The sequence below is a fragment of the Epinephelus lanceolatus genome, chromosome 11 (assembly GCF_041903045.1).
Source record: "Epinephelus lanceolatus isolate andai-2023 chromosome 11, ASM4190304v1, whole genome shotgun sequence".
Lineage (NCBI taxonomy): Eukaryota > Metazoa > Chordata > Actinopteri > Perciformes > Serranidae > Epinephelus > Epinephelus lanceolatus.
In genome coordinates this window covers 25516592-25541165 of record NC_135744.1, presented here as the reverse complement: position 1 = coordinate 25541165, position 24574 = coordinate 25516592, and the positions used below count along the sequence as shown (strand labels likewise).

The following is a 24574-nucleotide window of genomic DNA, read 5'->3' as shown; positions in this document are numbered from 1 at the left end:
TATTCCTGTGCCCAAACAATTTTTGTGAATGCGTCCAATTTGAAATTCTAAAAATCTGAAAGATAACTCTAGAACTGATGGAGTGCAGTAGCCTATAGAATTATTTTTATATGAGCAATGAATCAATTGACCTACAGAGATGTATCACCTGAAGCTATTTTACGTCATTGTTTCATTCTTTTTGATTTACATTACATGTTTTCTTCTGTTGGGGAAGCTTCTGAGTTTGAAGATAATGAGGGTGTGTGTGTGTGTGTGTGTGTGTGTGTGTGAAGAGAGAGAGAGATACTTGAAGCTGAAAGGAGACACTAAATGCAAAAGCATAGTTTTTTGTTGTTGTTGGTGGTGTTTTTTTGTTTTGTTTTGTCTTGTTTAGTTTTGTTTGATCTTCATGAATTTTGAGATTTGGGCCTATTTAGCTCCCGTGCCTTATTTCAGATTAGCGGAAAGAAATAGTCCAAATTCCAGAATTAGGTGTTTATTTAAGTTCAGGTTTCTGTAGTGGAAAAGTACGTAAAAATGCACATTTAATTAGATAATGCATCATTTGCATGTTTAAACCTAACATTTTAAAAACCTGTGCTACAAAAGAATTATTGTCCCAATGTGAGTAATCAACTGGGAAAGTTTCATGTTTATATCTTTTAATTAAAATTGCACCTTCTTCCCCTGTGTACTTTTTTTTGTCTATAAATATGGAATTTAACAATACACATTTTAAAACCACTTTCTCCACATTTTTTTTTTCTCATTCACTTACACACACCAAACTCTCCAGTTTTATTCTTGTCTATATTGTTAAGGTTTTCACAGGGGGGTTTGTTCATTTATCATTTTACATAACATATTCTTAAAAACCTAACAAAAGTGTATACTTTTATGGCTCCTGATAGTATTTTTTATTCATGGAGTGACTAAAGGAGATGACCAAAATCCCCTCTGTAAAACCTCTGACTTTGAACCTGGCTTCATCCAATGTTTAGATTTCTATTTGGGAATATGCAAATTACTGCATATTAATTAGACAAAGTCCCATTTGAATATGTAATCATAAACTTTTAATAAACTTGTAGTACGAAAACTAATTTACTTAGTTTAGTTAGTTTATTTATTTGCAAATACATGTATATAAAAGACAAGAAATTAAAAGTTAAAACATTGTCCAGGAGTGGTTAGAAGCCAAAAATGATTTATGAAGATACCTCCCCTATTAAGTTACAGCAATCATACATAAAAAGAAAAAAGATTCATCAACTTTATGTGAGTAATCAACTGGGAAAGTTTCATGGTGATGTATTTTATATTTTATATATGATAGTTTTACCCTGTTTACCTGGAGTGTCTCCTCTTGAGAGAAAGAGATAAAGATTTGAAGAGGCAGCAATTGTTTTGATGGTACCAAAAACAGGGGGTTATTATGCAAACTGAAATATTTAACACATTTATTTGTTTCAATGTACATTATTAGTAATGTGTGTTGACTTCAATGTCAGCAATCACATCCACTGTATGTCTGCTGTTAAAACAGACAGCTCCTGTCATTAACTCATCTGGAAATGTACAGTTTCACCACACTTATATTAAAGCACTCAAAAAAATCCGACTTCTGCTTTTGTGAACTTTACAAGCACATCACTGAGTCCTTCTTTGCATCATATACACTGTGTGCTTGTTACAGTAAACTCTAAATTGAGTGGAAGGCTTTTCTGTAAGTTCATACTTCATAATTTCCCTTGTAGCTATAACTGGGTGTTGGGAGGACTCTAAATGATGACAGTTTATCGTTTTGGAGCAGAGCACTACAGACATTTGTTTGAGGGTACAAACGCTTCACAGAAAGACGACTCGTCTTTAGAAACACTTTATTTAGTAACGGAAGTTTTGAGCCAATGAGAAAAGATTGCCATACTCTCCAACCAATGGAAAGTTCGGATGTTCCAGCTCTCCGAGTAAGACGCGATTCCATTGGATAAAACAAAGAAGGAGGCTCCAGTGGTATAAGTGGATTTGAGGGCTTGGAAGGAAAACAAGGACGCTAGTTAACGATATCTCGTTTTTGAAGGTATGGAATCTGTTTTTTAAAAGTTTACAGAGTGTATTTAAGCTACATACGGTGATTGAAATATAATATATAGCATATTAAGGTCAACAAATACCAGCTTGACAGGTAGTCACAGTCATATGTTGGTGGTGGCAAACCAACCAACCAGACTAACTAACAACTAACCCAACTAACTCATGTTAAGACCCCGGTCTTTTACGCTGTCTTTAGTTAAACTAACGTTGCTAGCATGCGATATTTAACTGTAACCAACTTAACAGCCAAACAGTCGACTGTCCGCATCTAACGTTAACGTTATGTCAAGCTAGCCAGTGTTAACGTTAAAGGGCTAGCTCAGCTAATTAGCTTTAGCCTGTTCCCACTGGAGATGTAAGGACTGTGTTGAGCCAACATGGCCAGAAAATGAGCAAAGCTCCGTTCTGACAGCGTTGCCTCTTGTGACAATATAACTGTCTAATCCGGCTAAATTAACAGTAACACTTTAAATCACGATAGCCTAGAGCCGTTGCTAGCAAGCAAGTTAGCTAACGTTACCTCGCCGTGCACTTAGTTTCTCCATACATGTATCACACTTAGCTTTAAAAGACTAACCTTACCGGCTTTGTGTCTTGTCTAAGAGCTCAGCGAGCAACACTTGGCAAAGGAAAACTGTCAACTATATCAGTTTTGTGTCACTGAAATCATGTCACTTCAATTTGTTTACAACAACAGGCACTTAGCAGCAAGGAAACTTTATTGTATCCAAATTCACGCGTGTACCAGTTGCAGTTGTTTTGAAACATCGAGACATCGTCCTGCTTTCTTTCATTTCTACACCACATTAGATGAATTTTAAAATACCATGAAGATCTTTCTGTCAAGTAACACACACGGCTGGTATTTTTAGCTTCAATTAGCCTAGTTCTGGGTAAAGCAACAAGTTAGAAATGTGATGCAACTGTCACATTTCAGCAGGGGATAGGGGTCAAGAAACGCCCATACATCTTGTTATTATTTCTTGAAGGACATTTTATATCCAAAGTGAAGATGAATTTACAGTGTGACTCATAAATAATAAGGCCAGAGGGTGTGCGGAGCTAAAGGCTACCAAACACACTAATGTTTTCTTTGAGAAATAAATACGTTTTGATGATTACTGAATTCTCGTGCCATTATGAGATCTTGTTAGACAATTTTGAAACTTTTGTAAGTTTAAAGTATGTTAGGCATTGTGTAATTGTCCATCTCAGTTGCACAAAATAAGCATTTAAGATGTGTATTCACATTTTTTGAACTGTGATAGTGTTACTTGGGATCTGTGGTACAATAACGATTTTGTGTCCATGTAATTTTAAGAGATAGCATACCAAATTCATAACACTTACATGCATTAGTTATTATATAGAAAAGGCTCTCAGTTACAGCACTGAGATATTGCACCCATTAGGCAATAAAGTGTGTCTAAAATAGTGTGCAGACTGAAAAACAAAAAACAGGTGCCATTATTAGATCTTGTTAGACAACTTTGAAACTTTTTAAAGTTTAAATTATGTAAGGCATTGTGTAATTGTTCATCTCAGTTGCAGAAAATAAGCATTTAAGATGTGTATTCACATTTTTGCAACTGTAAGACAGTGTTACTTGTGATCTGTGGTGCAATAATGATTTTGTTTTCCATTTATCTTTTAGAGATAGGACACCAAATAAAAAAGATGTATATGTATGGTTGATTATATGGAAAAGGTTTCTCGGTTACGACACTGACATATTGCCCCCATTAGGCAATAAATTGTCAAAAATAGTCTACAGACTGTAAAACATAAAACAGGAAGTTCTATTAAAAGTACACATGCGAAACTGACATGCAAGTGCTGAATTGAAACCTGTCTACATTTAACAGCTGTGTGTTAATTCAGATGTTTAAAGTACTATGTTTATGTTTTTTGAGGTGTGGTTTGGCGAGGGTATGGAGCACCCTGTACACAGAGGGGAAACGATGCCCATCGGACTACATGACAGGTAATGTGCAATGTCTCTTATTCCATTATTTTGCTAGCAACTGTGAATATTTTTTGAACACATTCCACTTTTTTTTGCTCACAAACTCTGGATAGTTAGAGAGAAAAAAACACATTTTGAGGCAGGATTGATGGTTGACCGCACTTAAATTGTACACAGGACAGCAGTTATCAGTCCTGGAGTCACCCCAGGCTAGGAAATGGCTTCCGCCCAGAATCACAGGTGTTAATCAAGTAATCCCTGATTAGATTGTGGGAAAGAATAGCTGTAGGGCTGTTGCGCCTAGTGACCTGGGTTGAGAACCACTGCTAAGAGTTTTACCGGAGTGTTGTCCAATGGCTTGAAAGATAATTCAGTGTTTCTGCTCCATTAATTCACCTGTGGCAGTTGTCCACACCTGAATGGCCTGAGGATAATCTAATTTATCACCATTTCCCAGCAGTCATTCTGTCACTCAGACAGTATTGTCACAGCCCCCTTTTTTGGTACGCAGACACTGAAAATTGGGTTTTTGACTGGGCCCACGGCTGGTGCCTGGAAACAAACAAACCATTTTACAAGCTGGCCACGTGTGGGAGTTTGATTTACATAACAAAAACTATGGTGGATCATGCACTTTATTCTCAACTTCTAACAGAATATCTGCAAATAAATCAAAGTTAGGCATCAGTCACATTTCTCAAGATCAAGCCTACGACTTATGGCATCAGAGAAAATGACAGATGGGGTGATACATTTGGCCAAGTTTTTCTTTTAGCTGGCTACAGATGAATATTAGTTTGTATGTGAGTAAGCTGCAAAAGAGCAAAGACAAATGGAGATGATACAGGAACTGTGGTTTAATAATGAAAGCTTGGTTTTATAATGAAGCAAGGATTTCTCACATTACGATCAACAGAAGCTCCTTTTACTCCCTGTCAGTCATGATTGGGCACACCCAAACACATGACGGTCAGGGAGAAATATACTGTAGGCTTCAGCCACATATTTCAGAAACCCTCTCTGTGCTTCTTTCTTATTTGTGGGATTTCTATGGGACCTCACTTTCTCCAGTAAACAGTGACTTGTTTGTTTATGTGGTAATTATGTTATATATCGGAACATAAAAACAAGAAAGATGCCAGCCACTTGAAGCATTGCCTGCTTGAAATGTATGAGTGTGGATAAAAGATCTGACGACATATTTACTGACTTTTACTGATTATTTCTTGCATACCTTACCATATGTAGTACTGAATAGTTGAATTCAGCCTCCTATTGGAATGAGACCTGCATGTTGAAATACTCACGAAGGCAGCTCGCCTGATAGTTTCTGTGTGTTTGATCCAATCTGTTGGCAAAAAATTCTCCTTTACTCGTGAACAGAATTCTGACTGTGTGGAGGTGGATGAGACACTACACCAACTGGATGGGATGTTATGGTACTTCAATAGCAGATACTAGAATAAACTGTTGGCCGGTTTATATGAATGAAAGAGGCATAACGCAGTATCAAGTCTCCCTCACTTTATCGTGTTCCTTTCTTTTAAAATGATTATCTTTACATGGGAAATGTGTGGGATTTTTTGCAATGCTACTACGGGGATTATTTGACTTAGATGTCTTTACAAGGGGGGCAGAGATTTTGGGAGGAGAGTAATATAGTTGAACTGAGGATAACAGGTGCAGCAGTGAGTTTTCAGGCTTTGACAGAGGAGAGGGAATGACTGCTGCCCTTGCAGGCGAGGCAAGGTCATTCTGCTATTAACAGTGTAAGCTGGGATGGAGGATGGTGGAAACTCGAAGGTTTGACGACAAGGTTATTATCAGGATGGAGCTGCAGGTGGAAGCAACTTGTGCCCCCACCTCAACATCTCCCTTGAAGCCTTTTCCTGTAATAGCTGGACAATCTGAAGGTGATCTGAACTTTGGGATTGAATAACATGGAAAAAGATCACTTTTACTTTGAACTACCATGGACTGCTGTTCTTTATCCATGCTGCTTTTTGTACTTGTGAACCCTGATAGTGATTGTGTATCCTAATTTTGTGGGTGCCATTGCTTTTGTAGTGATTTGACTCATACTGAGGTTTTTTGTCTGTGTGTCACAAGCCAGTAAGAGGGCATTTGCTTTGTTCCTCTGATTGAGGTCTTTAAACTGGAATTAATCTCTTAGATAGCGGTTGCTATGGGCTTTTATATAGTTCAAAGCTTCCCTTTTACCTCAGATGACTTTGAATATATTATAGAATTATGAATTACATCAGCAGTTGCTGTGTCTTAATCTCTTGCCCAATAATCCAACAAATCTAATTGATTTGATAAAAGTGGGGCGAGACGATAGGCGTGACAGCTTCTGTTTTCAGTGAGATATGAATTTTTCTCTTCTTTTTTTGGGTCCCACATTAGGTACAGTGTTGTGCCCTCTCATCTGCTCAAACCTTCTTTGATTGTTTTCCAGTGATTTTTACATGAGCGGTTTTAAATTGAGAGTTGATTGGGCGTCCTGGTGGCTTAGGGGTTAAGGCAAAAGTGGAGATGAAATGGTATGAAAATTTCACATCATGATTATAGTGACCAAAATGACCACAGGGTGCTTAAAATGTTCAGAAAGCACTGATGCACACACATCATTTCACCAGGTTTTGTTTCATACTGGTGCGTAAGCAGCCTGTCTTAGAAATGCTTATTCGAGTGACACTGCCACTGTAGATGACCACAAAAGAATAAGTTGCATCACTGGGTTTGCCTGCCGCACGCCCACTCTGTAAACAAGGGAATAGCAAAGAAAAAAAAACCTGTTGCTTGCGAGCCTGCGTCTGGCAGCTTGTTGCTAACTTTGGTTGATGCTGGGCATTTACCATGAGCTTTTATAAAGCACTGTAATCAAACATGGTTTTAATGATGATTAAAATTTGAAACGGGGGATACTAACCCTTGGGAAAATTGTTCTTTTCCAGCATACTCCAACCATGAGCCTCAACATCTCCTGTTTGTGTTTGGCCCTAAAGCTTTGTTGCATAATTTAGGAAAATTTCTAATACCAGAGGCATAGCTAGCACCTTGACGTTGCACTGACAATGACAATCACTTCCAAAACTGGCAATTGATTTCAGTTGTGGAGATTTATGAAATCGGCAACATGTTTATTTCTGTGGTCATTTTCATCGGTAACGCTTGAAGATATACTGTTAAACATGGTGGTCCGACCTATCTGACACTTCTGCTGTGCTTATTTTATGTACTGCGTTGCCATGCTAGCATCTTTGAAAAATCAAATCTACTAGGACCAAAGCTGGAATGTACTACTGTGGATGGGATCCGCAGCAAAACGTAGCCTGTCAGTTTAAGTGTATGCTATATTTGGAACATTTTTTCCGCTCACACGCTAACCAATCGAGGCAGCGGTGGACTGCCAACCCTCATCTTCAGTAAAATGAAGTTTTTGTCAATGGAGTCTGGTGGCTTTGAGATAAAGGCTTCGGTTTCCTGTCAGAAAGGGCTGTCTGATGGCAAGTTGAAGTGGTTCTCTTTAGATGGACATATATTTAGGCGGCTAAAAGCTAAACGATTGAGGCAGTGTTTGTGCAGGGGTACACAGCAGGAAGTTATTGCAAACAAACATTGTAATTTGGTCTCTTGGTAAGTCTTAGGGAATCAGATATACAGTGTTAGTGGTTGGACTAATGAGCGCACTGTGGCATTCACACCACGTTGCCATTCAAGCCCACAGGGCCAGCCACTGTGGTTCAGCCCAGAAGGATGCAATATGGATTTGAGGCTTATGGCTATGATAGCTTAAAACTGGAGTTTGTGAAATTGTTATTGGCACTTTCTAGCAGTTTGCAATGGTCATTAAGTTTATAAGATGTTTGCCGAACTGAGTTGGTCCCCCTTTATTGCTTTACATTGATTGCACTTGGCCTGACTACGGCTCACTCCACCCATGAATGCTCCAGAATAATGCTCATTTATGCTACTGTCTGTTTTGTTTAGCCAAAGCACAAACACAGCCGTATCCAAACATGATATGTGGGAAAGGCCTATATTTTAAGCAGAGGAATTTGTGAGCATGCTTTCAGAATTATCAGTTAATTTGCCTGTGCGGCTTAAGAGTCTTAAGACTTGGAATGCCAATGTTGACAAAGACATATGGTGAAGGATAATACAAATTTTAATTTTGTGGCTTCTCTCTACTACATCCTCCAGAAGGGTAATATAGTGCTCCTATGGTTTTCTGACACATAATTGATAAAATTAAAACCCACACTTCATCACATAAGGAACAACTGGCCTGGATGTATGTTGCAGATTTTATTTTGAGCTTTGACACATTCCACAAATTCACAATAAATCCTAGGCGAGCAAAATTATTTGCTTCAAAGTAACTGAATCATATCAATGTCAAAATAATTTGTTCTCTTTCTCTCACTCCTTTATCTCCCTCCTAATTCTCATCATAGCGAATTCAGAACTGTAATCACATCTCCTTTAACAAGGTGGTGCTGTTGCTCAGCTACTGGGCTACTCACAAACCCTGAAAGGGTGATGGGAAGGCTGGGCTCCCCCCCCCCCTCCCTCCTACCACGAGACAACCGTGAATGCAGCAGGGCAAGTAGTCGTGGTGGATGCAATCTATTGGCTTCTCAGTGCTGCCGCTAAAGTCACAACCCTGACTGTAGCCTGCACTGCCTCTACCAGGGTATTTCTGTAGCTGCTGCTGCTGCCGCTGCTGCTCTCCCTCCCCCTTAAATGGTGTGGGCAGAGTGGGATGGAAGACTGCATTGGAAACCTTTTCATGGAAATGGTCTTTGCTGTTGGTATTGCTGTAGCACCATTCTGGTGACAACAACATGCCGTTAAAATGGAAAAGCGGTTCTCCTGTCAGCTGGAAATTCCCAGTGCCAGTTCTTAAGACATCCAGGTCCTCACCCCTTTCGCCTGCCTACATGTGAGTAAGAGCTAAATGGCATTCTCATTTTACCGTTGTGGCAATTTATGTGGAGATAGATTTGTGTGCTTTTCAGTTAAGATTTTTTTTTTTTTTTTAATAAATTATTGTGACAGCATTATATTTTGTTGCAGCCCTAATTAGGCAGAATGCGCTTGAGCCTCGTAGTGTGTCAGGAGATTCGCCTTGTCCAGCATGCATTTTATGGTTCGCTGGCAGAATGCTTTGCTCCTGTGCGGAAGGACTCATTTTGCCGCTAGTCTGGTCATGGCAAGCACCACATCCCCGACTCCTGCCCTCTCCCTGTGGCTATGTTTATTTGGGAACAGGGACTCAGCAGCTTGGGAGGAGCCTGCCTTTGTCAGGATGTCTGGCGTGCCCTGGTTTAGAAGCTATTGTCATCTGCTACTGTTCAGGAGGGGGGGGAGGGTAGAATGGAAGTGCCTCTCACAGCCTCTCGCCATCCTCTCTCTTCACCCCTGTTCCTGGGCTCTGCTGAAATGGACAAGTGCCTTGTTTGACTTTTGTGACATGGCTTTGGCTAACAGAGAGTGAGAACCAGAATCTTGGAAAAACAAAACAAAACACAGTTTTAATGACAAGCTAGGCTAACAGATAGCCTGGAGGTAATTTTATAGGCTAACAAGGCTTACTTGGGTGGCTTTTTACAAAATTGGATTTATGCAGTCTCCAGTTATCGTGGAGCTTTACTTATGAGCTTAAGAGCTTAATTTTGCTAGTTTTACAGAAATGTTTATTTTAAATATTAATGCTTCACAGCAAGAGAAATCTGAAATCCAACCCCAGTGAAACGGGTGACAGCTGAATCTAAATTTACAAAATAGGTACATTTACCACATAGCTTGTACCTTCCAAGTAAAGGGACGTCTTGACAAAACTGTCACTTTGTAAGCTCTTAACAAAATGACGATGATGATGAATGCTTCACTATTGATATTATTGACTTGGTAATTATGGTTTTAATCTTGGTTTTAATCTTTATTTAACCAGGGTAGTTTAGCAGGAAAACCCTGTTTCAAATTCACACACATAAAAACACACACACACACACACACACACACACACACACACACACCTGGAAGCTTTCCAGTACAACCACAGTCTTATCTGCTGGCAACTGAGCAGCTCCACTGGAGCAGTTGGGGGGTTAAGGGCCTTGCTCAAGGGCACCTTAGTGGTTGTAGCAACCGAGGGGTGAGTAAAGGTTTTACACTTCCCCACCCAGATTTATCCAGACAGTCTATGGAGAACACAGGCAGCCTTCCAGTTATTTCAGGTTCCTTGCTAACACTGTGGAACAGGATCTGTAATATATCTGCCAAAAATATGTTTCAGCACAGAATTAAGTGAAAATCTTGTCCATGAGCATTTGAAATCTTCCAGTTTGCAGATAACTGTGTGCCTCTTTGCGTCTTCAAATATAACAGTGCAAGGCAACACTAAAATGGGACCATGGGTGCAATAAATATATTTCTAACTGGTTAATATTTTTGATTGTCATGAATGTTTTGGAGAAGTGTTTTTTCTGGAGTTCTTAAATGTTTCCATCACCTATTTTAAATACTCTGTAGTGTGTCTGTAGCAAGACAGCAAAGGTTTATACTTGCTATAATATTTTTAGTTTCTGTATAAATAGTGTTAGACCTGCCTCATGCTGTGTGGTTCTCTGTGGTGTACTCATTTGCATTACATCTCAGGATACTTAATTTTTATGAATGATCTTTTTTACTTTGTGGCAGTTTATTTTAAAACTGTACTGGAAAAAAATGACACTCTGTCAATGCGTTAAAAGTGACTTAACTACCTTATAGCCCCTTTTTCCACTGGACAAAACCCCCCACAAACACTGACTAACAAGTGGCTTCTGTCTTTAGTGGGAAAGGTAACAGTGGGCATTCGTGCTAATTTTTGCCCCCTTTCCGGCACGATGCAATTATGTGCTGCCACAAATTACCTCTGTCTCTTTCCAAACCATGCTCGAACATTGTTCCAGATTAGGTGGCACAGAATTTGAAAGAGAGACTGAATAAGTAATCAATGTATATAAAACAGAAGTAACCACCGTAACATTTTACTGGCCTCCATGCTGCTTTCTACTGTTTACTAGCCCTGTTTTCTGATGTGTTTGTGATGTTGAAGGTGACACACCACTACAAAAAAACAGAAAGGCATTCTCGTCTACATGGCTTTGGTGTACTGGCAATGAGACGGGGGGCTATCACCTATTTTAGCAGTTTTGTAAGCATTTAAAAAAACTTGCATTTATGTGCTAATTTCTGTGGAAAAAGGTCAGGCTATATGTTATCAGTTACTGCTGGTGCTCTTCCTGCTACGGCATTAATCAAAAACCAGTCAGAGGCTGCATGCATTGTGTATGCACAGTATTTATTTTCACCACTTGACATTGCACAAAAGCACAAAGAGAATCTTCACCAGCACATCACCATGTCTTATGGAGGGCTAAGATAACTCTCCCAATGAAAGCGCAAGGATGAGAGTGCATTAAGTGTCTTTAAGTGGCTACGGATGGTGCTTGTTTGTCTTCATAGTGTGTGCACACGCTAGCAAGTGAATCATATTCAAACTTTGAGGCTCCACCTTACTCTGCCCAGTGTGGCTGTGCCCCAGCATACCATGATCTATTTTGAAACGTGTATATTGTAAGCTGTGTTTTTAGGCAGGCTGATATTGGGCCCCCAATTATAGGTTACTCTGTGGTCAGGGAGAAGTCACTCTTTATAGTCCCTTTGAGTGGTGCGTCTGTCTATTGGAGACATTTAAAACTTGGTACCATGCTACAGTTAGGATCTATGTATCCAAATCAGCAGAATGATGGAGGACACAGGAGAGAGAGTGTTTTTGGAATTTCTGACACACATGATGTGAAAAGAACTACTCTCTGTTTTCACAATGTGCTTGTCTGTTTTGAACCCGCCCTAATCTATATATAGACCCGTGAACTGCCCATGGTGCAGATTTCATGCTAGCAAGGGAGGAATGGTTAAGGTTCACTGCCAGTGCGGCCCATGAAATGATCCTCCTCTTGGTAAAACGTCACTGGGTTTATCTTTCATTCCACAAAAAGTCCTTGAAATGAATGCCATCCCTCATCTTACAGTGGTTCAGCACTAAGCACTTAATATGTGTGACTGCTGTCTTTAGTAATCACCTCTTGGAGGCGTCATGGTGAGCCAGCAACCTCAACTGTGGCAAAGCCTGTTCGATTCCAGTCAGGGACCTTTTAGAATATGTCATATCCTTTTTCTCTCTCCCCATGTTCCCTGTCACTATTTGTCAGTCTCATTGAGGCAAAAATGGGAAAATCAATCCCTCAAAGAAAATCTAAAAATGAAATCACATCGTGAACATTTTGATCTTCATATTTTAGCGACTTACCTTTCTTTCACCCTTGGTTCTACCGATTTTATATTTTGTTTGCTTGAAAGAAAAGCACAGTTTTAGAAAATACAATCTTCTCTAAACATGATGGATTTTACTCAAAACTTTACTCAAAGCCACCGGCTAGAAATATTCCTAGTGTAAGACTATAGTTAAAGCCAGTGTGACCATATTAAATTCCACACAGATTGTACAGCTACAGGTAAAATGAAACCTTTGAAAGTCTTTTTAACAGATATTTGCGAAATGGAGATGCTTCACATGTCTCATGTGGCCGTCAAATCCTTCTGCTGAATCCCCCTGTGCTGCTGCTATGAGATGATTTTTACAGTCTCTGAGGTAAATGGCCCATTAGTCTACATTCTCTGAAACCCACTTCATTACCAAGCTGCATTAATTTGTTCAATCAATTAAACAATCCATCTAATAGGAACAGTTGATTTGACAGCTGACATCTAACTGAATAAGAGCTGAGGTTCTTGCTGGAGGATTTTTCATTTACTTTAAACATCATCCGACAAGAAGGACATTTTTTACGTTTAAAAATACATAAAACTGGAATGATACTCGAGGGTCTCTGCTGATATATCACAATGTGATTTATGTGTTAATTGGACTGCGTCGGGGCTGATATGCCAGCAGAGATGTTAAAACCACGAAACTGTTCTCAGCCAACTGTATGATTGTACTCTAAAGTGCAACTACAGTTTAATCGCACATTCACACATTAATGTAAAGATAACGGCACATTCTTAAAGACGTAGCACACATTATTTGGACTACATGCCTTTCGGGGCTGGTGTCAGAACCTCTTGATGTATTGTTGGTTGCTTGGGTCTTATTCTAATGTGTTGGCTTCTCCCATTCAATGGAAGGCAGATAATTACTTTAACAGCCTGCTCTTAAATGAATGCATTATAATTGAATGATTAATATGCTCTCTAAATGCCTGGCTAGAAAGTCACTGATCACAGTGATGTGAAACAATATGATAATTTTCATAAAACATTTTAAATGAGCTTGATTAATTGTTTTCTTGAAACCACAGATTAGTAATTCCCCTCTTCCTGAGTGCAACATCTGCCAGGGTTTTTAAGTGAGAGTAGTGGTTTTGATGTCCATTTTCTGGTGTGACACATGGGCTCTGATGCTGGAAAAATGATAAACTTAAGAGCATTGTGGTGGAGCTTTTAATTTACCTGCCCCTCGGAATGGACATTAAGTTCTTGCTGACTTGTGGCCATTTTGTACGAAATGCAAGAGCCACACAGGGATCATTTATTTTCATTGAAAGGCCAGAGGGGAGGCACAGGCAGTCTGGCTGGCAGAGCATCAAGTGAAGAGTTCAGTCAGGTGAGACTGTCATGTCTGTGCTCATCACACACACACACACACACACACACACACACACACACACACGCACACTTGCCTACTCAAATCTAAACTAAGATGAAGTGGGTAGAGTTTCACCACAGGGTTGACCAGTCAGGGGATTTCATTATGTCTGATAAAAAAACCTGCTGCCTCACCAAAATTTGATTGAATTGAATTAATAATCTTACATTTTGCGTTGGCAAAAATAACTGTTGTTGCAGTTTTTACAACTGGACTGGAAAAATATCAGCATCCAGTCTACATCAGAGGTTCCAGTACATCATACTAAACACAGACCCTACCATCAGGTCATTTCAGCACTAACTTACTCTTTGCCAGTTCCATTCTTATACCATTGTATAAAATAATGGACACAGCCATCGTGAGGTCACCCATTGGTTCATAGAATCCTGTTTTTTTTTGTTTTTTTTAAATTTTGTATTTTTGACATTTTAGTCATCGCTGTCTTTGACTTTTGGAGCCAGAAGTGACCATAAAGCTAGCTGCTAGCCTGGATACCACAGTGAATTTAAAGCTATAGATAACTGTGATAATGCAAATGCTAATTGTTGCTAAGTAAAAAAAGCGGCTTAAAACCATTTAAACAAAACATATGTAACAGAAAACTGAACATCCGACTCCTCAGATGGTCTTTTGTACGACCTAATGCTAAATGTTACAATTAACTTTTATGAACTGAAAACACACTAAACAGTGTCAGCTGTAGCCCTTATGGAAAATGTCTCCCAACTGCCTAACTGTCACTATAGCCCCTTTTACACTGCCAGATTTTCTGCGAATGTGGCCGCAATAGGAGGGGCTGTTGAAGACTTGTGGGAGGAGCTGTTGATGACGCTGCACACGCGAGCCACTGGTGGCGGATAAACAGGAAACAGCTGATAGCAGGAATTAGCGAGCAGCTAGTAGCAAGAGGGAAACGCAAACCTGACAGACACTGTAAAGATGAGCAACTGGGGAGACAAGGAATTGCGCGCCCTCCTTGTCCTCACAAATGAAGAGGCCATTAACCGTCAGATGACAGGAACGGTGAAGAACGGGCCGACTTATGAGAGAATTGCCAAAGGACTGACCAGCCGCTGCTTCTCTCCCACGTCACTGTTTACGTCACATGCTGAGCTACATGTTTTGTTACTTGCTCAAGCCCCCCCTGCCCCGAAAAAAGCGCATTCTGTATAAACAAAAGTAGGCAGGCGGCATTTTGCTGCACTCCCCAATTTTGTTTTTATACTGCCAATGCTGAACGAAGACTGATTGGGCTTTCCTGCAGATTTGCACAATTCTGTTTAAAAAGGGCTTATGGTAGCAACTCATCAACGGATAGCACCCAAGTGTCACTCAAAGTGGCCATGCCCTTAATTATGCATAAGTTTAAGACTTAATGACACTGAAACAGGTGAGTTTTATAAAAAAAAGAGAAAGACCCCCTCTGCAGGTGTTTTACCAGGCTGTAAACATGTTTATTTCTGCTGTAAATTTGGGCATTTTAACATGGGGGTCTACAAGTGTTGCCTCACTCTTGGAGCCAGCCTCATGTGGGCTTTCGAGGAACTGCAGTTTTTGGCACTTCACGTTGGCTTCCTATTTCAGCCCCGGAGGCCAGCGCTCTATTATTACACTATTTTTTACCCTTGCTTTGCTGCTCATAGCTTGTATGCTTGTATACTTACTCCCTTTGAAGCTTCTCCCACAATGTGTTTGCTCTACTTATATAGTTGCATATTGAGAATTCAGGGGTTGTAATTGGCCCCACATAATGGAAGGTGTACCACATACGGACAGTCAGGGGAATTAAAAATATATAAAAACTTCAATATTGCTGACCTACATGATGGTGGAGGGATCTGCAATTAATTGTGCGCCCCTGTTTAGATAGTGAACCATTAAGACCCTTTGTATGCAAAGCTATGCCTCTGTACTTATTTGAGTCCAGGCGAAATTATGCTGACACTTCTTATTCCCTATTGCTTTGACACATCTCTGGCCTTTGTGTTCAATCTCTGGATTCTGCATATTTGTAGCTATTTCCAAAAAAAAAAAAAATAGTAAAGCAAGCTTTCCTCCCAAATTAGTATTATTCTGGCTGTAGTTGTCCTTTTTGATTTACACATACTCAGCTGGTTCGTGTTCCTTCTTACAGCATCTCTCAGGTTGATTTAGCATTTGGTACATGTTGACAGATTGTCCGCTCCACCCACACGCATCCACGTTATGAAGCTCGTGTGGCTTAACCACTTGTGGTGAAGCCTGAAGCTGTGTTTTTTAAACTTTAGGAAGGTACTTAGAAACTCCCAGGCCCTTTTTGATTTCAAAGCCTTGACCTTAAAGTGCTCTTTGATTATAAAGTGTAATTACAGACTCATTATAGCGTGTAGGCTGCTAAGATTATTAGCAATGATTGGAGCAATTATCTGGAGATTGTGGATAGTTTGTCCTACGGAGACTGAGCTGCAAATACTTTGGGAATAACAGTGGACATAATGCTTAACACAGTGCAACAACATGATCACTAAATACAGACGCTTCATGCAATTCACATACCTGTTAGCATATAGTTTGTGACACCCTGGGGGGTTGTTTTCACATGTTCACAGATTTTCATTGCTCTTTTATTGAAGCTCAAAGACATGTTCTCAGAAATACCCCTGTTTTTTCTCTACTCAAAATAACCCTTTTCAGTTTACAACAGCTCAGTTAAAACTTGTATTTTCCATGTTAATCTATTTTTAAATCGGAATTGCATGTGTGATTTCCAGCGCTTAAAAGAGTCTGTGAATAGCACATTGCAACCATCCATTCAGTTGGTTAAGCCTGAGTATTAATTAGGGAAGTGCCAATTTTCATCATAATGAGCAGAGCAAACAACATTTGTCAGACACATGGAACACAGATGTTTGCAATGGTCTGATAAGTGATCGCTTCCTTTTTACTGGAACTCCATGAATGGACGAAAAAGAAAATGAAAAAGATTATGGCTCATTTCAAAAAGTGGCTGTATTCATTATTACACGATGAACGTGTTCACATTTTCATATTGCAATCTTTCCACCAGACCTGTTGTCACAATTTAGATGCACCAAAGTCTGTTTGATAGAATAGGAGACGGTATGAGAGGAGAATTTTAAGACCTAGCAACTACCTCCTTTTCTTTGCCCTACTGTTTCTCGCTGTGTGGTGGTAGGGAAAGCAAAACAAGAGCTTCATCCGATTCTCTGAAATGTTGAGAGGATTTCTCTCTCAGTTAATTTTTCAGCTGAGTTGAAGGGGGAAAAGGTGTTGCTGGTGCAGGAATGCTTGAGAAGCAGCTGCTGATTTGAAGCATATTTGTATACTAGAATGCAATATACTGTATGTTGATAGGTTTGTAGTTTGATGTAAGTGTTTAGTTCACTTCGAAGTATGAAAATTATGCTTTGAAATGATAGCCACAGACATCCTCTGCATTATTAGAAATCCAGGTGATGCTATACTGTACGTTTCCTAATTGGGCTTCAGTTTGAGCCACAGCGCTGTTGCTGCTGCAGCATCGTTGCTATAGTAATTTTTGAGGCTGTGGTCTTGGTCTGTGTTACAGATGTATTATGTTAAATTGTACCAGAAGGTGTTTCTAAAATCTCCATTTTTCTTACATCTATAAGAATGAATTTAACACCAAGTTTCATGGGCCATTGTATCAGGTTCTTTTACATTGACATGGATTTTTATTTTCTTCATTTTCCTGAGCAGTACTGTGTCATAAGATCTTTTTGTCCTCAGGAGTAGAAGCTGGTCAACATGTAGCTTTATTGCATTGCTCTGTTCGGTGATTGAAAAGACACTCTTAGGGAGACTCACTTCAGAGAGTTGCCTTTATTTTTGTTTCCTTGCAATTTATTATCTTTTCTTATGCCTTTCTGTTTTTTGTGTGAGCGTAGCCTAGACCCTCCTTCCTATCAGGCAGTCCAGCTCAGTTTTGTTTGCATCGTTACACATTAGAGCGCCTATTTTTGCATTTTCATTGTCAAAAGTTGTGGATGGTACCAACAGAACCGCTCCATTCCATACCATTTCGTCAGCACCCTTCTGTTAAGGTACCCAGCACACTGATCGGATACTAAAGGCCCGTTTCCACCGCAGGAACTTCGGGGTAATTTTCCGGGCCCGGGGCCGTTGGTGCGTGTCTCCACCGCAGGAATCACCCCCGAAGGACAGAATTCTGGAACTTTTACAGGGGCTAAACAAGTAACTCAATATACGGTCTGTGAAAAAAATATTTTTTCCAGCAGATATCTTAGTTACAATATGATTGAGCTAGCAAAGCAGTTTTGTGTTGCTATGTGTGGTATTTATTCAGTTTTGGGAAATCACGATGTCTAGAAAGCATCAGCTGACAGGTACAGCTAACAGCAGCAGCAAAGCTAACATCAGGACGTCATCTGTTAAAAGCCTTCTGTTGTCAGATACGACATGAAACTACTCCAGTTAGCTCAATCATGTTGTAACTAAGACATCCGCTGGAAAAAATATTTTTTTCATGGACAGTTTATTGAGTTATTGAGTTAATACAGACACCACTAACGGCTAACAGCTAACTACGTCCCTACGTCGCCCCGGTCAAAATGGTCGCGCAACGATTACGTCACATCCAGAGCCCGGTAACTTTATCAGAATCAGAATCAGAAATACTTTATTGATCCCTGAGGGGAAATTATTTATGTTACAGGTGCTCCTTGCAAGAGAGGAAAGATACGAGAAAATATAAGAAATTTAAACAATAGTATATACAAATATATAGTCAAATAAACAGGAATTATTAACAAACGTGAACGTAAATAAATATATATATATATATATAGTAAACTGAACAAGATTATTTACACAAACAGAACATGCTAAGAACATCGGTACATCATCAGTATCAGTCAATATAAGCTTTAAAATGAACTATCGTAATTGGCCAACATGCTTTTTCTTACTTTGCACAATGAATGAATATTACATATGTTGAAAAGTAATATATTTCATGTCTCCATCTGCTGGTGGGCCGTCATGATAAGAGTATGTATGCATAATATGATGTCAGTTCCACGACAGAAGAGACTTGATGATCAGTAAAATTAGGTCAGGAAAAAGGGGATATATCGATATCGGCTATTGGTCAAATGAGTTGTTACATAACAGCATATTGGATATCAGCAAAAAAGTCCAATTCATGCATCCCTAGTAACAACTGTTACTACAGTGGCTGGTTTACATACATTAGTCAACTACATCTATAAAATGAAAGGAAGTTTTGCTGCCTTTTCATCTTTATTAGTTAACAGTTATCAGCTATAGAATTGGGCGGGGGCTCCAGCCCTGAGTGTTTTCTGAAAAGCCTTGAATCTGTGCTATTCCCCGAAGAAATCTAATATAATTGAGTAAATGTTCTTCTGTTGGCCTAATATTCAATTCAGAATAAGGAAGACCGCATTTATTTGGCATTGTCGGGGATCCTTGATTTGTAATTAGAGCGGCCCAGATTATTATGGCAAGGATTCAAATGTAGCAGATTTGTCAGCTGAACAGTCATTCTGTGAAGTCTACTTCAGCATAGTGTAACAAAAATAGGTTTCAAGATCAGCAGTGTTGTTTATGCCAAATTACTACCTTACCTATGTTATGTAACTTAAAAATAGTAGCATCAGAAAAGTTTTGCCTCTTTAAAGGTGGCAGGAGTGAAAATTAGTCATCCTCAGCACTTGTGTGTCATGGTTTCAGGATAATGAAGGCAGCTGGAGAACAATTAGATACAGATGTGTAGATGTAGGCTCTACAGGATTAATTTAAGTTTTTCCCCAAATGATGTACAGATTTTTAGGCATTATATTATCTTAAATGGCTTGTAAAATAGTGCATACAGCTGCCATAAAGGGACAAAATCTCCATGGGGGAACATGCCCCCCAAGCCCCTCTGAGCCCTGAATGTTTACAACGGCACTGGTTCTGTGAACACCAGCTGGATCGTAGAAGTCTTGTGGTCTTTTTGTCAGTGGGGCAGAGGTATCACTTTTACACATATATGTGTAAAAAATATTTTTTTGCTGCTCAGCCACTTCCACTGCTGCCTCATTGTCTTCTTTGCTCTCAGGCTCTTCCTCTGTTCCTGTGAAAACAATGTCACATTGGTTCACAGTAGCTGTAAGCGACTAAAGACAGGAATGAAACTTTCAAATGTCTGTGTAATGCAGGTTGTACAAGAAATATTCCAAGACTAATGGCCTGCAATCAATTTTTCATTAGCACTGCATCCATTTTATTTCAGAAATCTTGCTTTTCGGGGGGGGGGGGGTATTCTTCCTGTCTCCTGTGAGTAAGCAGTCCTTTTGAAGCAGGGCCCAGGAACTGATACAGTGAAGACTTAAGCTACATCAGTATTCCCCTACATCTTGCTAACATTTAACCGACCGGTAATAAATCATATCTCAGGTATCACAGGGCTCTGAATTTGTTTCTCATGTCAGAAAAGATGAACAGGACGTTTAAGATTGAAAAACTGTGACTCAATCCTTTAGCATGTATGTATTAAACATGGGTGTAGAAGTATTTTCCAGTAAATTTCACCACGCACATTCTATGTTTTGCTCCACAAACCATGACATTGCTCTTTCAGATGTTCCCAACCTGAAATAGATGAGATTTAATGAAGTTTCAATAAATGCATGGCTAAGCATGACGAGGCAGCAAAGCTATACTCATTAATCTTTTAAGACCCTTCCACTGTCATCCCAGGGAAAAAGCCAAGTTGACTTCAGCTTCCTGAACTGTCACTGGTGGAAGGATGTTTTTAAGCTTTTTACTGACATGAAAGGACTGGATAGACTGCCACCCTTGTTTTTTCACATCTTCTTTTTCAATCCTCCGACTTCCCTCTGTGCTTTTTAATATTTCCTGTGGCCCTCCCCTTTCCCCCAGCCCTGCTCAGAATCTAAATAGGTGAAAATAAAGTGTCACTGACCTGAAAATAGGATCCAGAGCATTCCTGTTATTTGTCCTTTCCGCCGTAGTTAACAGTGTATTTTCCGGTGCTTGTTGTGGGGAAGAAAAAGCCATAAACTGTAACAGGCTGTGAGAGCAAATGTAAACATGAGAAATTGCTGTACTCCGAACTTATCGCAGGTTTTGCTTTTTTTTCCATGTATCTGCACCAACTGCCAGGATTTGTTAAGGTTAGAACCTTAAAACTGAAATTCATCATCTGTACCATAACCAGACACATTAAATGATGTCCCCTCTCCAATATAATTGGTACTATCAATGTACCAACCACTAATCTAGGATAAAATGTATAAGACAAAGATTAAGTATTGTTGTTTTTTCATTAAACCCAAAAAAGGAAGGGCTTTTATCTTCGTCTGTCATTTTAATTCCCCTTAATTGAATCCATCTGACAGTAGTATGTATCATAATGCATTGTTTGATGTGAAGGTTTATATTGATTTCATTCTTGTAATTATGAAACTTAAACATCCAAGGCCCTATTTTGTGGAGTTGAATGGTGATGGTAATTTATCAAATTAAACTGTGACATTTGTTAATCATTAAACTCATGAAAGCCCATCAAACAGAATTAATTATGTTATGGCAAAAGTGTTTTTTTATCAATGCATCCAAAGGTTTATATTAATTTTTTAAATGACTTCTTCAATCATTTTTATATAACTATTAAACTATTAAAACACATAAAACAGACCTAAAAGATATCCTAAGCCTAATAGATTGTGATATATACTTTGATGTTTAATACATTTTTTTTTGCATTGGTCAGTGTTGAACTGCAGTAATGTCTTAGTCATTAATTATCTACAAACACGCCACAAACACAGCTAGAGATTCAGTCTCCGGGTTCTCTGGTGTCTTTGAGAAGAGCAGAACTTTTATGTGGGATGCTGTAGCTGTTGTCTTTTTTTGTTTCGTTCCGGCAGCCACCAACACTCCTTTGTGGTTTGGACAACCCACTCTCTCCTCGCTGCCTGTCCGACTTACCACCTGACGGGGTAAATGTGCCAGTACATTGCCTGTGCTGTGTGTCAGTGTGATTGTGACCACTGTGTACGCCGTGCCAGTTCCTCAGCTTTTTGTGGTGGTGCTCACAAAATTTCCTAGTTGACGTGGTACATGATCATCTCCTTGTAAAGTGTAGCTTATTACAATCCCATCCTCTCATTATCATTTTAGAAATGGTGCTGTATTTAAAGGTGCAATGTGTAATACCTGGCCACATGCTCCGAACGAATAATGGGCAGCTTTTCAACTCTAAGCCAACTGGTACGAACTCTCTAAGCTTGTTTTTTTTATGAGATTTTTATCATGATTTTTCATTATACACAATAAATACTTTCCATCATAACAAAACTAAGTTGCACAATGTTAACAAAAAACAAAACTAAATTGAAAAAGGAAGTAAGGGAAGTAAAACAAAATAAAACCTCAAATCAGATTTGAGTAAATGGACCATCCTTTTTCCTCTTTCTTCATGTGCTCAATGCTCGTGATATTTCTCCCCATATGTTTTTAAATTAAGTTAATTTGTTCTTTTCCATGGCTTTTGTCTTTTCCCATATTCAAATAATAGCACATTTCATATTTCTAATGAATTACTGTAGGAGGGTGAGTGGATTTCCTATCTTGGAGTATAAGTTTCTTTAATACAACTGAAGAAAATAGAGCAATCCAAATCCGTGGATACCTCACAGTGTCATGCAGCATGTCCTGTATTATACAAATTGCGGGATTAAAATTGAATTTTACACCCAATATCTCTGATAACCAAGGGTCTATTTCAAACTTAACTCTCTGAATTCTGCTACATTCCCAAAATGCATGGAATAATAAATCTGTTGTTCCGCATTTAAAACCATTCCCTGATTTGTTCCCACAAGCTTTTTTAATCTATAAAATAAACAAAATAAGCTCACAAACCTCACTTGCCTGGGATTTACTAGCCAATGTGACATTATACTTCAGGCAGTTGCTTTCATTGAGTCCTGCTCTTACACCTCCTGAATTTTACATTCTCTCTTTCACCAAACTAAGTCTTGTTAACTCACTGGAAAAACATACTTAATTCAAACTCAATAGCCACATAATAAAACTCACCAAAACTGTCTTGGATAATCTTTCCACTGTTCCAACAACCACCAGCTCTAGCTTGGCCAAAATAACACCTAATTCACCCATCTAGATGCGAAAATATGCTGGATCTGCATGCTGTTTCCCCCCGCTGTCTCTCGCTTTCCAATTCTTCCTGCTAAGCTGCAGCTCTCACTCGTTCTTGGGAGGCAGACCCTTCAATTACCAAATAAGATAACAAAATCGCCCCCCAAAAAGCAACCAGTGACATACTCAAACAGTCACCCATAGCCAGTAGATTCATTCAGTTGCCCAACCCTATTGACAAGCCCTCCAGGTAGCTTTACTTCTTTGTCCTCTCATGTTAGACTGAGGGCAGACTGGATGCTTCGTTGACTCACTATCACGTGTTGAGGTACAGGTGGTATTACAAGACAGGACGTGCCAGATTAACGTCTTTGACATAACCTCTGGCCATATCTTACACATTGCACCTTTAATTATTGATCATTAATATTTAAATGTAGTAGACCTTAAGCATGTGTGGCCTAGGTCAAGAGTTGTTTCTTTCCTTACCTCTCGTGGTAGTAGAACTCTCTATGTATTTGTGCTTATTTTTGCCTTTGTTGTGGATGTATCCTCATTGGTCTTCCTACCTGTTCCTCAGTTTCTGTACAGCATGTGAAAGGAATGACAATTAGATTTCCACCTGACCGTCTCTTAATGTTTATCCATCATATGCCCCAGATGTCTTTGGCCTAATCGTTAAAGTCTTGAAAAGAGACTGCAGTGGACTGATAGTCGGCTGAAGTCTTAGCGGAGTGTTCAAGTGCAAAGATGTGAGGTGACACAAAACGTTTGATCAGTCAGCCTTTGTCGGCTTTGAGGTTGGCTTGGAGTATCAGAGCCCCAAAGTGAAGTTTCTTTTAAAGGAAAGAAATGGAAAGTTTTCATCCTACAATTCTGAAGATAAAGTGGCCAGATAACTTTTTTTCTCTCAGTTACTTTTCTAACCAGATTATGCAGCCCAAAGCAGTGTTGACATGCCTATTTAACAAATGTTTTTCACCTCTAACCAACCTTGGACAATTGTGACTCACAACTTTGCAAAAAAAGTAGTCATTATGCATTTACAACATTATGTTCTCTTTTGTTTTCATACAGCATAGCATAAAGAACAACTTCCAGCATTCTCTTTCAGTCTGTAAAGTTAACCAATCATATTGCAACATTTACTTAAAAGATGATTAATAAAAACATGACAGTCTCATATTAATGCGGACATTGCGAACATTACCTTCCATTGTCCTTTTCCTAAACAAAGCAGGCTAAAGCGCAAGTTTCTGCTGCTCTTACAGACCCTAAATCATCAACCTGGCATAAATTAGTGATTCAACCATTAGTGTAACTTTATCCTGAGCCTTTGTGGACAATTGTCTGTCTAGCTGTGTGCAGATATGATGTCTATATTCGACATCACATCTCCTCAATCCCTTTTTAAATTGTATTCAAAGAAATCCAAGCTCTTTTCTGTTTTCAGTATCCCATTTATTAATAGCGTTGTGGTCGTGATCTCTGTCAGAATTGTCAAGTTATTAACAAATTACTGACACTGTTTCTAATCAGATATGTCATGGTGTGCTACCTTTGAAAGAACAGACAGGCAGAGGAGTCTTTATATA

At 39.2% G+C, this 24574-nt stretch overlaps 1 protein-coding gene across 2 annotated transcripts in view; it reads left to right on the top strand.

Annotated features, from left to right (window-relative positions):
- Positions 1-1925: 1925 nt before the first annotated feature.
- The window catches only part of klhl13 (kelch-like family member 13), a 48848-nt gene continuing 26199 nt past the window's right edge, over positions 1926-24574 (top strand). Inside the window, exons 1-2 of one of the 2 annotated variants that reach the window (XM_033645377.2) lie at positions 1926-2062; positions 3990-4060. In XM_033645377.2, coding sequence (XP_033501268.1) covers positions 4008-4060 — 53 coding nt within the window. In that variant the 5' untranslated portion in view covers positions 1926-2062; positions 3990-4007. Of the gene's footprint in view, positions 2063-3989; positions 4061-8769; positions 8991-24574 lie in introns of those variants that run through there. The other variant, XM_033645368.2, reaches the window with a different exon arrangement.